This window comes from Ambystoma mexicanum, chromosome 6q, assembly GCF_040938575.1.
Source record: "Ambystoma mexicanum isolate Mex_15411 chromosome 6q, UKY_AmexF1_1, whole genome shotgun sequence".
In the NCBI taxonomy this organism is placed as follows: domain Eukaryota; kingdom Metazoa; phylum Chordata; class Amphibia; order Caudata; family Ambystomatidae; genus Ambystoma; species Ambystoma mexicanum.
The window spans coordinates 700337738-700351707 of NC_090937.1; the positions used below are offsets into that span (position 1 = coordinate 700337738).

The 13970-nt window shown below is 51.5% G+C and overlaps 1 protein-coding gene across 1 annotated transcript in view; it reads right to left on the bottom strand.

Moving 5' to 3' along the window:
- The window catches only part of FREM3 (FRAS1 related extracellular matrix 3), a 275102-nt gene extending 261845 nt beyond the window's left edge, over positions 1-13257 (bottom strand). The window contains exons 1-2 of the mRNA XM_069631210.1: positions 8085-13257; positions 4586-4675 (exon numbers count right to left, since the gene is read on the bottom strand). Of these exons, the coding sequence (XP_069487311.1) occupies positions 4586-4675; positions 8085-13089 (5095 nt within the window). The 5' untranslated portion in view covers positions 13090-13257. The remainder of the gene's footprint in view (positions 1-4585; positions 4676-8084) is intronic.
- Between the last annotated feature and the right edge of the window lie 713 nt (positions 13258-13970).

Consider the following 13970-nt stretch of genomic DNA (forward strand, 5'->3'; position numbering starts at 1 on the left):
GGGTACACATAGACTGAAGGGCAGAGTGGACGGTACACTTCACAGAGGCCCAGAGGCCCTCTGCAAGCTCTCTTTTCTGCTAGAGAGTCATACTAAGGAGGCCTGGATATTGGTTTCCTCATCTGCAGGAAAAATGTAACCCACCTCAAAACTGTCCCGGAGATACCACATTAAACAGGCCGACTTCAAGCACAGAGTGGTCGAAAGTGCCCATGGTCGCCGACAGATCCAGCAACACCACTTCAAGATTGGTGTGTATGGGGTGACAACCAGAAAAAGGTGGGCAAAATAAATAAGGAGCAATAGGGTCAATGAGCAGCCTTGCTTGCCGAGAGAGACAGAGAGACAAAGAAACAGAGAGAAAGAGAGAGACAGACAGACAGACAGACAGAGAAAGACAGGCCGATCGACAGAATTAATCTTTTGGGTCCAAGCTCTTGTATCAAGTGATATTAAACGTATTCACTAAATCAAAAGAGAAATGTCATATTATTTTTTCCCAAAGTGAGGATCCACTTTTTCAAATCCTGTCCCAGTAATTGAAAAAAATGAAAGGCCCGTCCATAGCTCCTCTGTGTCAGAAATCGTAGAAAGTAGTATATTGAAAGGAAGGTGAGGTTACCCGGCTAGATGAAGTAGTAACAAATAAACGGGTAAAAACACTGCATTTTTGTTTCTGTGGTTATACCCTCTCCATCCTGCTCCAGATGCCTCCCTGCAAGCTCTCGCCCCTCCCCGACCCCCAATAAAATGCCCAAGAATCAATAGTAGACAGCAGGAGAAGCAGCCTTATGGAGAAACACCAGAAGTGGAATTAGCAGGCCCCATCCGGTGACCAGTGAGCTGCTGAGAAAATCAGGGGCTCCCCGTGCCCCAGTTATCTTACCTGAGAACACCCAGGAAATGAAGTGTGCCGTTAAAAGTGCAATTTTATTTAATATCACATTTAAATTGTACAATTTCAAAGACCACACAATACTGGTGCCATATAGTATTAATAAAAAACGATTAAAAAAGACCACTGGAAAAAAACAAAAAATGAATAGGTATGCAATAATTACGTTTTATCACCTACTGCTGTGGTCAATACGGGCAATTATGTGTCTGGAAACCTGAAATATATGCCCATGGCTAAGCAAAGGCCCGTAAGGAGGGATCAGGGCACATAAATGCCTGGACTGCCAGAAGGAGTGGGAGGGAAGGCTATTAGCTCCCAGCCACAAGAGCCAAGCAGGCAATTTTTAGCAAATGGGGATCTGAACTAGAATAAGCCACTATAAGAAGGCCGTCTATCAACAGAAACGTGGCTTCTTTGAAGCCTTGATGCAGGAGTCCCTTTTCAATTTCTATGGCTTGAGCAGAACATCTCAGTGAGACTGGAGGAGCAAAGGTGGGCCAGATAAGTCAGGATAAAGACTCGCACCCTCGCTATCTACAGTTCCTGAAAGAGCTCAAGACCCTCCTCTTGAATGAATGGCTCTCATCTAACACCTACTTCCACACACCCTCCACTCCCACCTTACCTGAGACTGTGTGATCTGCTCTCCACCGTTTCCTCCCCTAATTGCTTGTAGAACTGAAGAGAGGGTCCCTGGGATGCCCCTCCTGACCCCCATGAACATGACGGCCCAAAGAATTAAAAACACGCAAAGCAACTCACTATTCAGACACCCCCAGGAGTGCCAGCGACATCCACATACGAGGACAGATACACACTTATACAACCATTCAAACCTCATCCAGCGAATGTGTGTTTGGACACAGGTGCCTCAACACTGGTCATGGACCCAAATGCCTCGATGGATGATGTTGACTAATGCAGAGAAACCAATGTGCTGACGTCCTTAATGACAACATGACATAGCATTAGTCACGAAATACACTCACAGCCATGCACGAAGTTACACAAACATACCGTGAACACACGAAGAACATGATTACACAGTTCTGTAGATAGTGGACGGATACATATACATACTGTCAAAAGCTTTAATTATTGTTCTCATTAGGAAAATACAGAAACGCTGAATGCAAGGCAAACAAAGAGATGCAGAGCAAGCATGCAGATGCTCATTGCAACTAACCCTATGGAACTACAGGATCATGTAAGGAGCCTGGAAGGACCAAATATGACTAACCTATGGTAAACATAGCAGGTATAGATATATAGAAATCATCGTATAAGTATAATGAAAATTACATGAGGCCTCAAGTCTCAGGACGAGCGACGAGGGAAAGCAGAACCAGGCAGCAAAGAACAGCGGGCTAGGGCTTGCAGCCAAGGTCAGAGACAAGCAACACATTCCAAACCTAAAATGACAAAGGGCCATCTGCTGAAAACAGAATAAATCCTCCTAAATTGAAGACCAGAAGAGCTTGATTTTGTGGTCCTCAACCATGTGATGCAGCCTAGCTAGACAATGGTCATTCACCTGCGGTGGGAAGACGAACGATTCTCAGCAACAAAGACATGAAGTGAAACATCGAATCGTCAACAACGTTGCAACGCTGAGGGCACTTTCACAGGCAAAAGTTGTACTGTAACAGTTACATTGTGAACACAGTCCTTCTCATCACCTTGGGAAGGCGCACAGAGCGCTGAGAACAGAGCTGGGTCCCAGGCCTGGGGAGACCAGTTCCAGCCAATCAGGGGGCAGAAATCCAGGGGTGGTGGTAATCCTGCAACCCTGCAACAATGTAATAGATAGTTTCTTGGGGAAAGGGCTGGCCAGCCACCTGACCGGTAAGGGCCAATCAACCAAGATCTATAAGTGTTATCCATAAGGGACACCACTTCGATCACACCAAACAGACGGCCTGTTAGGTTTTTCGGGGAAGGGCCCATGTGATGCAAGGACCCATGTGACGCAAGGGGGCAACAAAACGGCCCGTCACGGGCTCAGGAGCAGTGATTCTGGGAATTATCAAATGTCATATATGATCCCTGTTGGTTTGTGTAATAAACAACAGTTCTAACTTGCCCCTGGCGGAGTCCTCCATTTGTTACTGAGGGAGGGTTGTTGGGCCCTGGGAGTAGAACAGGTGCCCTCGTAGTAACCCCCAGACCTCTGGCATACCCAAATGAACAGATCTCTTGATTCCACACTGCCCAACCTCCACATCACCTGATAGCGCCCCGCTCCCTTGTTTCTTTGCTTGCTGCAACATGTTCTTCCCTCTATGATTGTAAAGCGCTCTATTGCTTCCTGAAGTTAGCTCTGTGCTCAATAAATAGCCAAATAATAATAATAAAGGGGCAAGGAAGAGGCCAGTAAGTGTGGGGAATCGGTGCTGGGAGCAGCAAGAAAGAACTGGCATGTTACGGAGTTGTGAGTGCTTCCAGCAGCGTGTCTGATTGAGGAAGAGATAGATACACACATATTCACAAAATATTCGGAGTTGTCTAGAAACATTTCTGAACGCAATTGAGTTTCACTTAAATATACCAATTGCAAGGTTTATGAATGTATGTGAGTTAGAAGGCATATGTGATTTTTGAGAAGTTGCATGACATGGAGCAAGCTAGTCTGAGGCCACTTACTCCATGTCCTATCACCAATGTGTTAGTGATCCATTTTGTGAATGCAGTGGGAGTTCTACAAATTACCAGACAGTGCAGGCATGCCCATGTGGTGTCTAGCAGGGCTCCCTTTGCAGCACCCGTTTTACAGAGCTGTCATTTCTAAACCTTCTTACTGCTGGGGATTCCTGAGGGGTCCTAGAGGTTATATATAGGGCAGTGGAAATGCCAGACTGTGCCACACATCAGAATTCTTTTCTTCTGCTTGTAAATAGTACTGGTGGGCTTGCCGGGTAGGATTTTGGCAGGTGCTCTCTGAGCTTGCCAGCAGGGCCAGTGCAATGTTTGCTATGTTTCCGAGGTGACATTTGGGCAGGTGCAATAAAACTGGACTAAAAAGAGAAAGTGCCAATTCTGCTTGGATTGAAAGGTATAATATAACATTTAAAAAATATAAGAGGAAAGGTGGCCTGACCCCAATTTGCACTTTATTTACTTATTTTTATTGTGCTTAGCCAAAACAAAATCTTGACTTGTTACACTTTATTATGGACTTAATCCAGAAATCGACTTTCTGGTAAAAAAAAAAAAAACACAGCAGGACACACACACACAAACAACATACATAAACCGTCTTCGAAATACTCAGACCTCTTATTGTTTATATCCATGCTCCCCCACACCAATACCATCTGCACCATGCACGTGCACCGCCCATCGTAGCCCACATATCCCCCCAGCACTAGCTCTGGTTTTGAAAAATATTAGTGTGCTTTGCAAAAGATTCCATCCCGTGTTTTACGCAGTCTTTGTTCCTTACTCAGCTCGTATTTGGTCCTGAGGGCCAGGCCAGACCCCAGCCATGAATTCCCTCACTCCCCAGCTCTATGCAACAGTCAACCAACCGTGCACACTCAGGTTCAAATTGGCTACCGAGCAGTAGGGTGACAAAATGGGGTACGACACCGGTGGTTGACCAATCAGAGTGCAGCCCGAGCACTGCCAACATGCCGGACTTTCGTATGGTGGAGTCTCACTTTATATATCGCTTTGTAAAAGCCTTACCGTTGTCTTCAATCGAGAAGTGGAAGATGTCACTCGTCGCGTTGTCGCCGTCCTTCAAGACGTAGCAGATCTTCATGTCATCGATGTCAGCTGAAGAGAAGAACAAGACAGAGTGGGTTAGATGTCCAAAGAGTGCTCTGAGAACTTGCTGGGTCCTCCTCAGACTCAAGTCCTGGGGCTTTCAGCATAAGTGGGTCAAGAACAGGGCCAGAACACAATGAAAGCGCCTGTCATGAGGACATGTTGCCATTAGTAACTAAGGGTTAGTATTGCACCACTAAGCAGTGAGCTTTACCTGTAAACTGGGGGGTTGATCCTGGGCTGGGCTAGTTTGGGGAATAAGTTTAGGTATGTTTTTATGCTTTGGGTGGGGATTCGGCGCATCCCCTTAGTCGCTGCTTCTAGCTGGGACATGTCCACTTGTTTTGTGGCGCGACATCACATTTAGCGTGTCTCCAATCTAGGGATAGCAAATTAATTGGCACTGTGATCTTGGCATTATTCAGTGGTAGTTGTAGGATTTCACTAAGCTGGATAAGGGGAAAGGAGGTCAATTCACCGCCAAAACCCTTGAAGGTGATTAGAGAGAAAATTAGGCTTTTTTTTACCTTTCACTTTTGACATTGGTCAAAAATATGCTTAGAGGGGCGGCTCTTAAGGGCATTCACTCATACACAAGAAAAACTGAGTTTCAGCCAACATCTGGCTCTTCGCATCCTCAAGCAGATGTTAAGGCCATTGTTTATGTTTTGGCACAGAGGTATTTGCATTAGTGACACTACCTATAGCAAAAGCTATTGCTAGGGATAGTGACAGATGCCAAATGTGCAAAAATGCACTTGTGCCTTTGTCATGTGCCATCGTATATTCTGTTTGCACATTTCTGGCATTGTGATTCGCTGAACTGTCTGTGCGTGCCTTAGTTGCAGTTGATTGCCTGTGCTGTCAATTTAATAGAAAGAGTCCCAGATGTCAGAGGCGTCACAGAACAGTTTCTCTTGCTCTGCTTTTTTGCTTACAGTGTGCACTTGTTTCATGTTATGCACTTTAATGATTGTTATGGATTTCATTGCTTTCTTTATTCGTGGTATGACGGTTATCTGGGTGTTTGGGGCTACTCTTAACATGGCATTTAAAAAATCTACTAACTTTGACAATGTTTGTTTGTAATAGTACTTGTCTTATCCCAAGTTTGCCCCAGAGCAAAGAATACATGTGTGCCATGCTAGAAAACCCATGCACCATTACAAGTGCAATTTTAGAACTAGTCAAAATGTGCCCTTGGGAAGAAAAAACACCTCTAAGTTCTATGCATTTTTGCACAAGGACAAACTTTCTGCAATCTGGCCCCTAGTGCACATCTGCGTCAAAGTAACCAGCTCTTAATGTAAGGAGGGCACTCCCGCCCACCAACCACAAAATAAATCCCTGGTATTCAGATCACAACCTGGCGACCGCTGTATTTAAAATCACACAAAACGTATCTTGCAATGCCTAACGTGTCTGGTGCCCAGGAACACCTGCCGGGTTCAATTAAAAAGGACACCCTTTCCTGCCTTTATTCTTCAATCTTATGCCAGCGGATGTCGTCGCGGGGCGTTCCCTCCTTTGCAAAGTTCTCACGCGGGTCTTTCCCACAGTTTGCAGGGGCGTGCGTGTTGCCTTTGATGTGGTGAGGTGGCACGCACCGCACTAATGATATTTCGCCCGGTTTGGAAAATCTAAAGAAATGTCCAGGAATGTTTCAGGGACAGTTCCATGCGGTGGTCATAGGTGTCCTGTGCCAGGTTTTAAAAAAAGTGAGCCCGTGCATGGCGCAGGAGCGTCTGCGCGACGCCTTCTCGCAACGTGCCGCGGGTCCAGGAGTAAGGTGCAGAGCAGACTGTTAGGCTTAGACACATTTGCATAATTAAGAGGCACAGAAGGGCGCGTGTCTGGGCTATTCGTGTTAATAGCAGGGTTGATTGACAGCACTCATAGTGTATGCAAGTACGCCAGGAAGGTTTACTTTAGTCACACAGCATGCTACTTTAAATATGAAGCGAACATGCTCATGTAGGCGTGCTATGGAGGAGCATAGTTGGGAGAAGGGGGGCAGGGTACCAGGGTACTGGTAGACAGTGGTACAGGGGACGGCACAGGAGAGCGCAGTGCATGGGTGGAAAGGTAGTAGGTAGCAAAGCGGGAAGAGAGAAAGAGTAACAGAATGGGGGAGGTAGAGGAGAGTGAGAAGGAAGGCAGATAGAGTGGGAAGGAGGGGAGGCGAGCATAGTGGGAAGGGGGAGTGCAGAGGTGAGCATAGTGGGAAGGAGGGGGCAGTGGGGGCATAGTGGGAAGGAGGGGAGGTAGAGGAGAGCATAGTGGGAAAGAGGGGGGCAGAGGAGAGCATAGTGGGAAGGAGGGGGCAGTGGGGGCATAGTGGAAAGGAGGGGAGGTAGAGGAGAGCATAGTGGGAAGGAGGGGAGGCAGAGGAGAGCATAGTGGGAAGGAGGGGGTGAGTATAGTGGGAAGGAGCAGAGAGACAAGAGCATAGTGGGAAGGAGGGGGGAGCATAGAGGAGGGCATAGTGGGAAAGAGGGGAGGCAGAGGAGAGCATAGTGGGAAGGGGGAGTGCAGAGGAGAGCATAGTGGGAAAGGGGAAAGGCAGAGAAGAGCATAGTGAGAAGACGGGATGGCATAGGAGTGCATAGTGGGAAGGAGGGGGAGGCAGAGGAGAGCATAGTGGGAAGGAGGGGGCAGTGGGGGCATAGTGGGAAGGAGGGGAGGTAAAGGAGAGCATAGTGGGAAGGAGAGGGGGCAGAGGAGAGCATAGTGGGAAGGAGGCAGAGGAGAGCATAGTGGGAAGGAGGGGGGAGCATAGAGGAGGGCATAGTGGGAAAGAGGGGAGGCAGAGGAGAGCATAATGGGAAGGAGGGGAGGTAGAGGAGAGCATAGTGGGAAGGAGGGAGCAGTGGGGGCATAGTGGGAAGGAGGGGAGGTAGAGGAGAGCATAGTGGGAAGGAGGGGAGGCAGAGGAGAGCATAATGGGAAGGAGAGGAGGCAGAGGAGAGCATAATGGGAAGGAGAGGAGGCAGATGAGAGCATAATGGGAAGGAGAGGAGGCAGATGAGAGCATAATGGGAAGGAGAGGAGGCAGGTGAGAGCATAATGGGATGAACGAGGACATAGAGTGAGATAGTAGACAATAGCTGAGGAAAGAGGGAAGGTGGAGGTGGGCATGATAGGAAGATTGAGGGATTAAGAGTGGAAAGGTAGAGGACAGCTGAGCGGAAAGTTCAGGGTCCGTTTTTTAGAAGATGAGAGCACGGTTGGAAGGTGGGTTCGTCGAGGTGGGTTCGTCGAGGGCAGTAGCATTGCCAGATAGAGAAGAGCACATATAGAAGGCAGAGAGGAGATCAGTCAGAAGACAAGGAACAGTACTGGGGGAAGGTAGAGGGGAGCACAGCGGGAGGCTAGAGGAACATTTGGCTTGAAGGTATAGTACAAGCACCGGACTCACCCTGCGTGAAGGTACTGATGCTGTCATTGCCCAATGCCGTGTTGATGATGGCCCCGTGATCTGGCTCCTCGGTGATCTTGTATTTGAGCAACTTGTGGGGGCTGTCACGGTCCTCTGCCCTCAGAGCCTTACTGGTGATCATGAAACCCAGGTGGCCAGTGTGCAGGATCCGCAGGGTGGGTGCACCCTTGTTCACCACGATTTGTGGAATCCCATTGTCTAGCGACGTTATGAGAATATGCATCATCTGGGGCTGGCGGGTTTCGAAGACAGTGTCGGGGAAGACATAGAAGTCTGGGTGGGTGCCATCAGTGACTGTGAAAGAGAAACTGTCCTCGCTTGACTCAGTGCCATCATGGCGGTAGCTGACCAGATTCTCGTTCATGTCTTGCTTGGTGAAGCTGGTCACTGGATGGCTGTTGTTGTACAGCAGCTGACCATGGACTGGTACCTGGGTGACAGTGAAGCGCAGTAGATTGTCTGGGGTGTCACGGTCCTCCACCGTCAGTTCGAAGGGGGTGATGAGCTTGACTTCGCCCTCAGTGACCACCAGGTTGTGCACAGTAAGCACAGGTTTCTTGTTATCAACGTCTGTGATGGCAACCCTGAAGGTGCGGAACACTGGGTTGTAACCATCGGTCACCTCAAATTCAAAGCTATCCATTTTCATCTCATCGTCCGATGTGTGGATATAGTAGACTTTATTACCAGCCAACTGCAACTGGGTGAATGAGGTGATGGGCACACCGGGCCGATCCGTGCTCTCCAAGTGGCCTCGACTGGGTGCTCGAGTGATGCTGAATCTCAGGTTCTCGTCAGGGCTGTTGATGTCACTAGTGCTAAGAAGGTCTGTGGTCAGCGTCACCTTTCCCCCTTCCTTCAGGGTGACCCCCTTGTTGATCACATCTGGAAACACCATATCGATGCTGCCAATGCTTATATAGAAATATCTGTCTATCAGGGGGTTCGTTCCATCTGTGACATCAAACTTTATCAGGTCTCGGATACCTTCCTGGCCAGTATGGGAGTACTGGATCAAGCGCTTGTCAATGTCATCTTGAGTGAAGTTCATGCCAATGGTGATGTTGCTTAAAATATTCCCTTGCTTGTCCAGGTGCTGTAGGAGACCCTGACTGGGGCCAAAGCGGATAATATAGGTGAGTGTAGGATCTTCTGAATCTAGATCAGTGGCTTTCAGGACCTTGTTGGTGATTATTTTAGACTCCCCAATTTCTACTTCTAAACCATCATTGATGGTCATTCTTGGTGTCTCATCATCTACAGGGATGACCATGATGAGCACCTTCTGGTCCACACTGTGCTTGCCATCAGAAAGTCGTATCTCAAAGCTGTCCTCCTTTGTCTCGGAGTCACGGTGCTCGTACACTATGTTTGAGCCTTCCTTTATCTCCTCCAGGGTGAAGTTCTTCACTGGGACTGTGCCGGTGCTCAACTGCTGGACGATTCTACCATGCTTGGGGGGTTTGAGAATGAGGAAAGAAAGCTCATCAGGTGGTTGGTCGGCGTCTGCCCCATTGAGAATGGGCGTGTCCACCACCAGGCTCATGCCTTCCATCACAACAAACTCTCGGACGAAGATCTCAGGCTTTTCATCATTGGTTGGGATAATTACTATTGGAAAGAAGTGTCTTGGAGAGAAATTTACACCATCGGAACAGCGGAAAGTAAATCTGTCCTCCAGTGGTTCAACTCCTTTGTGGATGCTTTGAACATAGCTGATGTGGCTAGAGCGAATGTCTCTTATGGCAAATGCACTGATTGGGGTGCCTGCCCTGGACTTTTCAGAACCAGGTGCAGGGGAAATGTTCTCGATGTAGCCAGAGGTCGGCTGGACAATAATGGTGCACAAAATGTCGTCTTTTGGCGTGTCCACATCTTCTGCGTCCAGATTCTGCAGTGTGATCGGGTTCTTGTCCCCTTCCAAGACGGTGAACTGCACCCCCACAGTCACCTCGGGGGCCACACTGTCCACGGGCAGGATGGTCACATGCACACGGACCCCTTGCACTTTGTTTCCCCCAATCACCCATTCATCAGAAAGGTCCGAGATGGTGAGATTGAACGAATCATGCTGTTTCTGCAAGCCGATCTCTCCATCTGTGTGAGAATAGACCACTGAGCCACTGATGATATCTTGCTGGGTGAATCTCTCTGAGGGCACACCGTTGACAAGGATGTCACCCATCCTGGGGGGCTCCTCAACAATGAATGTCAGCATGAGGTCATCAGTGTCCGGGTCTGTACCCTGGATGACATTGGTGGTGATTTCGGTCTCCCCGTTCTCCAGCACATCTATGGAGGATCCCAGCAGGCCTGAGGGTAACATGATGGTTGGGACCTCATCATCCACTGGCTTGACAGTAATTCTGACAGTGATGGGCACCTCGTGGACACCATCGGCCACAACGAGCTCCACTGAGTCCTTAGTGGACTCATCTCCACTGTGTTTGTATGAAACACGGCCGTTGGAAATGTCATCCAAGACAAAGGACTCCCCAACTGACATGATAACAGCCATATATTGCAGATGGCCATGCTTTGGAACTCGGGCCACAGTGAATACAATGTTATCTAAATCTGTGTCTTCGTCTGTGGCATCCAGTTCATTATTGGAGATGATGAAAGTGTTCCTCTCTAGGACTGTGAAGCCTGTGTTTGTGATCTGGGGGGGTTTGTTGTCGACAGGCTGCAGGAAGATGGTGAAGGTGCCCTCAACCGAGTTCCCAGCAGTGTCCTCTACTGTGAAGGAGAACTGCACCACCTTGGGGGTGATTCCCAGTTCCTGATCTGGGGGTTTGTAGGCTATCTTGTGATGGTTGACCTGGGCTTGTGTGAATTCTTTGACAGAGACCTCAGGTGTTTCGGTCAAGACAATCTCTCCTGTGGGGACAGGATGGTTCTCGTCAGTGTCAGTGGGGGGTTTCAGGATGCTGTACTTCAGATCTCTGTCATCTGAGTCCAGGTCAGTGTAGCGCAGGAACTTTTTCCTGAAGTGGGTCAGGTCATACTCCTTGACTGTCATCTCCAGGGTGGTGCCCGGGTACAGTTCTGGGGGGATATCGTCCACAGGCAGCACTTTGATGCTGAAAACGTGCTCTCCAGACTGGTTGGGGGGATCGTTGTCATCCTGAACCCGGAACACAAACTGGTCCATGACAGTAACAGTGCTATGAGGGCCAATGTGTCGGTAAAAGAGCTTTCCATCCAGGATGTCCTGCTGGAACCACTCTGTGACCACCTTCTCGTAGATTCCTTCCTCTGGGAGGTGGCGCCAAGGGGAGTCTGGGTCAGCAGGGGGCTCCTCTACCTGCCGCAGCACTAGCTGCCCCAGGCCGGAGAGTGGCTCCTCCAGCACAAACTTGATGGTGGAGTCTTCAGAGTCGATGTCAGTGGCACTGAGGATGAAGGGCGAGATCTGTTGGGCCTCATTCTTGGACAGCACCAGTCCCGTGTTGGCGTTCAGAATGGGTGGTTCGTCATCAGTGGGCGCAATGGTGACTGGGAACAGGAACTCTACCTCATGCCTGCCGTCAGACATACGGAAGACAATGTTGTCGCTGTATGTGTCGCTGCCGTCATGCTGATAGACCACTGCCCCGGCATCCAGGTCTTGTGGGGTGAAGAACCTACGCCCAGGGGCCCCAGCTACCAGGAGCTGCCCGTGCTTGAGACCATTGATAACCGTAACCCGCACATCGTCCAGGTTGTCCTCGTCACTGATCTCCAAGTTGTGAGCACTGGACAGCGGCCGAGATTGGCCCTCAAAAAGCAGCTGGCCCGTGTTGCGCGTGGCTACTGGAGCCAATGTGTTCATGGGTTTCACAACAATCATGAAGGCAAAAGTGTCCGAGGCAGCACCCTCTGTGTCCAGCACCTCCAGTTCAAGCTGGATGATGCGCTCAGAGTCTGAGTCAGTAGGTGGTGGCTGGTAGGCAATCTTAAGCTCAGCCACGTCGCGCTGGTGGAAGGAGGTGATGGGCCGGTTCTGGTCATCGGTACTAAGAATGTAGCCTGAGTGCCGGGGGTCCAGAGGGGAAGTGATATTGAAGATGAGGTCCGCTGGGTCAGACTCCACGTCCTCAGCAGCCAGCATGTCCGGCGTGAGGGCCGTGAGCACAAACTGGTCCACCTCCATCATCATCATGGCCAAGAAACTGGGCTTGGGCGGTGTGTTCTCGGCGCCCTCCTTGATGCGCACCAGCACCTGGAAATGTTCCTGCTTAGGAGGAGTGCCTGGTGGTCCCTGCACCTCCACCAGCATGGGGATGTAGTCCCTGTTTGGGGAACTGGTGGTGGCCTGGTGCTGGTAGCGCAAGCCAGCCCGTGTGAAGTCTTCACAGTCCATTGCACCAGTGCTGGAGGAGGTATGGTTGAGGAGTTGCCCGTACCTGGGCAGCCCACCCTGCCCAGGCAGCGGGGTCACCCTGCAGGACTCCGTGCCACTGTCATAGGCGAAGTCCAGGATCTTCTTGTCGATGGGGTTGCTGAGGCCGTTGAGTTTCTCCACCAGCAGGGGCACGTTGCGGGTGACCAGCTGCAGTTGCTGGAAGACCACCTCCACCTCCAGCAGGAGGGGCAGCAGGACAGTCTCGTGCTGGGAGTCAGTCCTCAGCTGCAGCCGCACCCGGTCCCGCGCCGGGCTGCGGGCGCCGAAGTGGGTGTAGCGCACCTCCTCCGGCCCGAAGTCACAAGGGAAGCGCCGCGGGGAGAGGGTGCCGGGCCGCGGGGCCGGGGGGTCGCCCTCCAGCACAGTCAGCGTGCACTTGTCGCCCGGTGGCGCCTGGATGACCAGGTCACGCAGGGGGTCCAGGAAGGCGGTCCGGCCGAAGGGCACGCGGAGCCCCCGGTTCTCAACCTGCAGCTGCCCGTGTGGGGGCCGTGGCCCGTGCAGGTGCTCGGGCTGCCCCGCGGCGAGTGCCAGGCTGCAGAGCACGGCCAGCAGGCGCAGCCCCGTGGAGCGGGGCGCCCGCACAGCCGCCGCCATCCTATGCCCTGGGTACCGCGGCAGTGTGTGTGTTTTCGGCTCTGGAGTGGCTGCGCGTGGTGTCCGGGCCGTGGGGGGAAGCGCGCGGTGCTCCGTGCTCAGGTGAGGGCTGCTGTCCCGCGAGCCACCCCCTTTCCCTCGGAGAAGCACATGGGCAGAGTGCGGCCGGGAGCCCCCGCAGGACAGGTAATCATGCGGGGGGCGGGGCGGCTGAGCGGCGGCCCGCCTCTGCGCCGGCCCCCGGCACGCCCCGGCCCTTGAAGCGGGAGCGGCAACGTTATCTCCCTGCCCCGCCCACGAGCCCTTCGCACGCCTCGCAGCATGCCAGTGCCCCCGCCCCCGTGACGGAAGGGAGCGAGGGTCCCGAGTCCTGACAGCCCCACCGAGGAACAGGCTCCCCCAGGCTCCCCGCCCCCCTGTGCGGCTCTCCCCATCTTTCCCTCACACACAAAATTGTCCCTTCCCTTCCGCAGGCTGTCCTTCCCCAGCTCTCCTCGGAGCCGTACCTTGCCCGTACTAGGGCCACCCCTTGCCGGGATGCTTCCAAAACCCCACGGAACAGAATTCCCGGGCATAAGGTGCCTCCGGCAGGACCCCCTTCATCTAGGACACCTCCTGGCTCATAATTCCAAGGCACTCTGACTCTGGTCAAGCCCGCTCGGCCCCATTGGAGATTTGTCCTGCCAAGCTCTCCCCATTCCGAGTTCTGTGGGGGATGGGAAAGCCCCCACCACCCCCCCACAGAGTGCGTGTGCAAAGTATAGGCGATTTATTTGTTTTCAGACGAGTCTCTTCGCCGCCAACGGCGCGTGCAGCTTGTGACTCTCCTGCCACAGCGGAGGCCGCAGACCCCCGCGAGTCCAGCCCCTCCGGCTATTTCA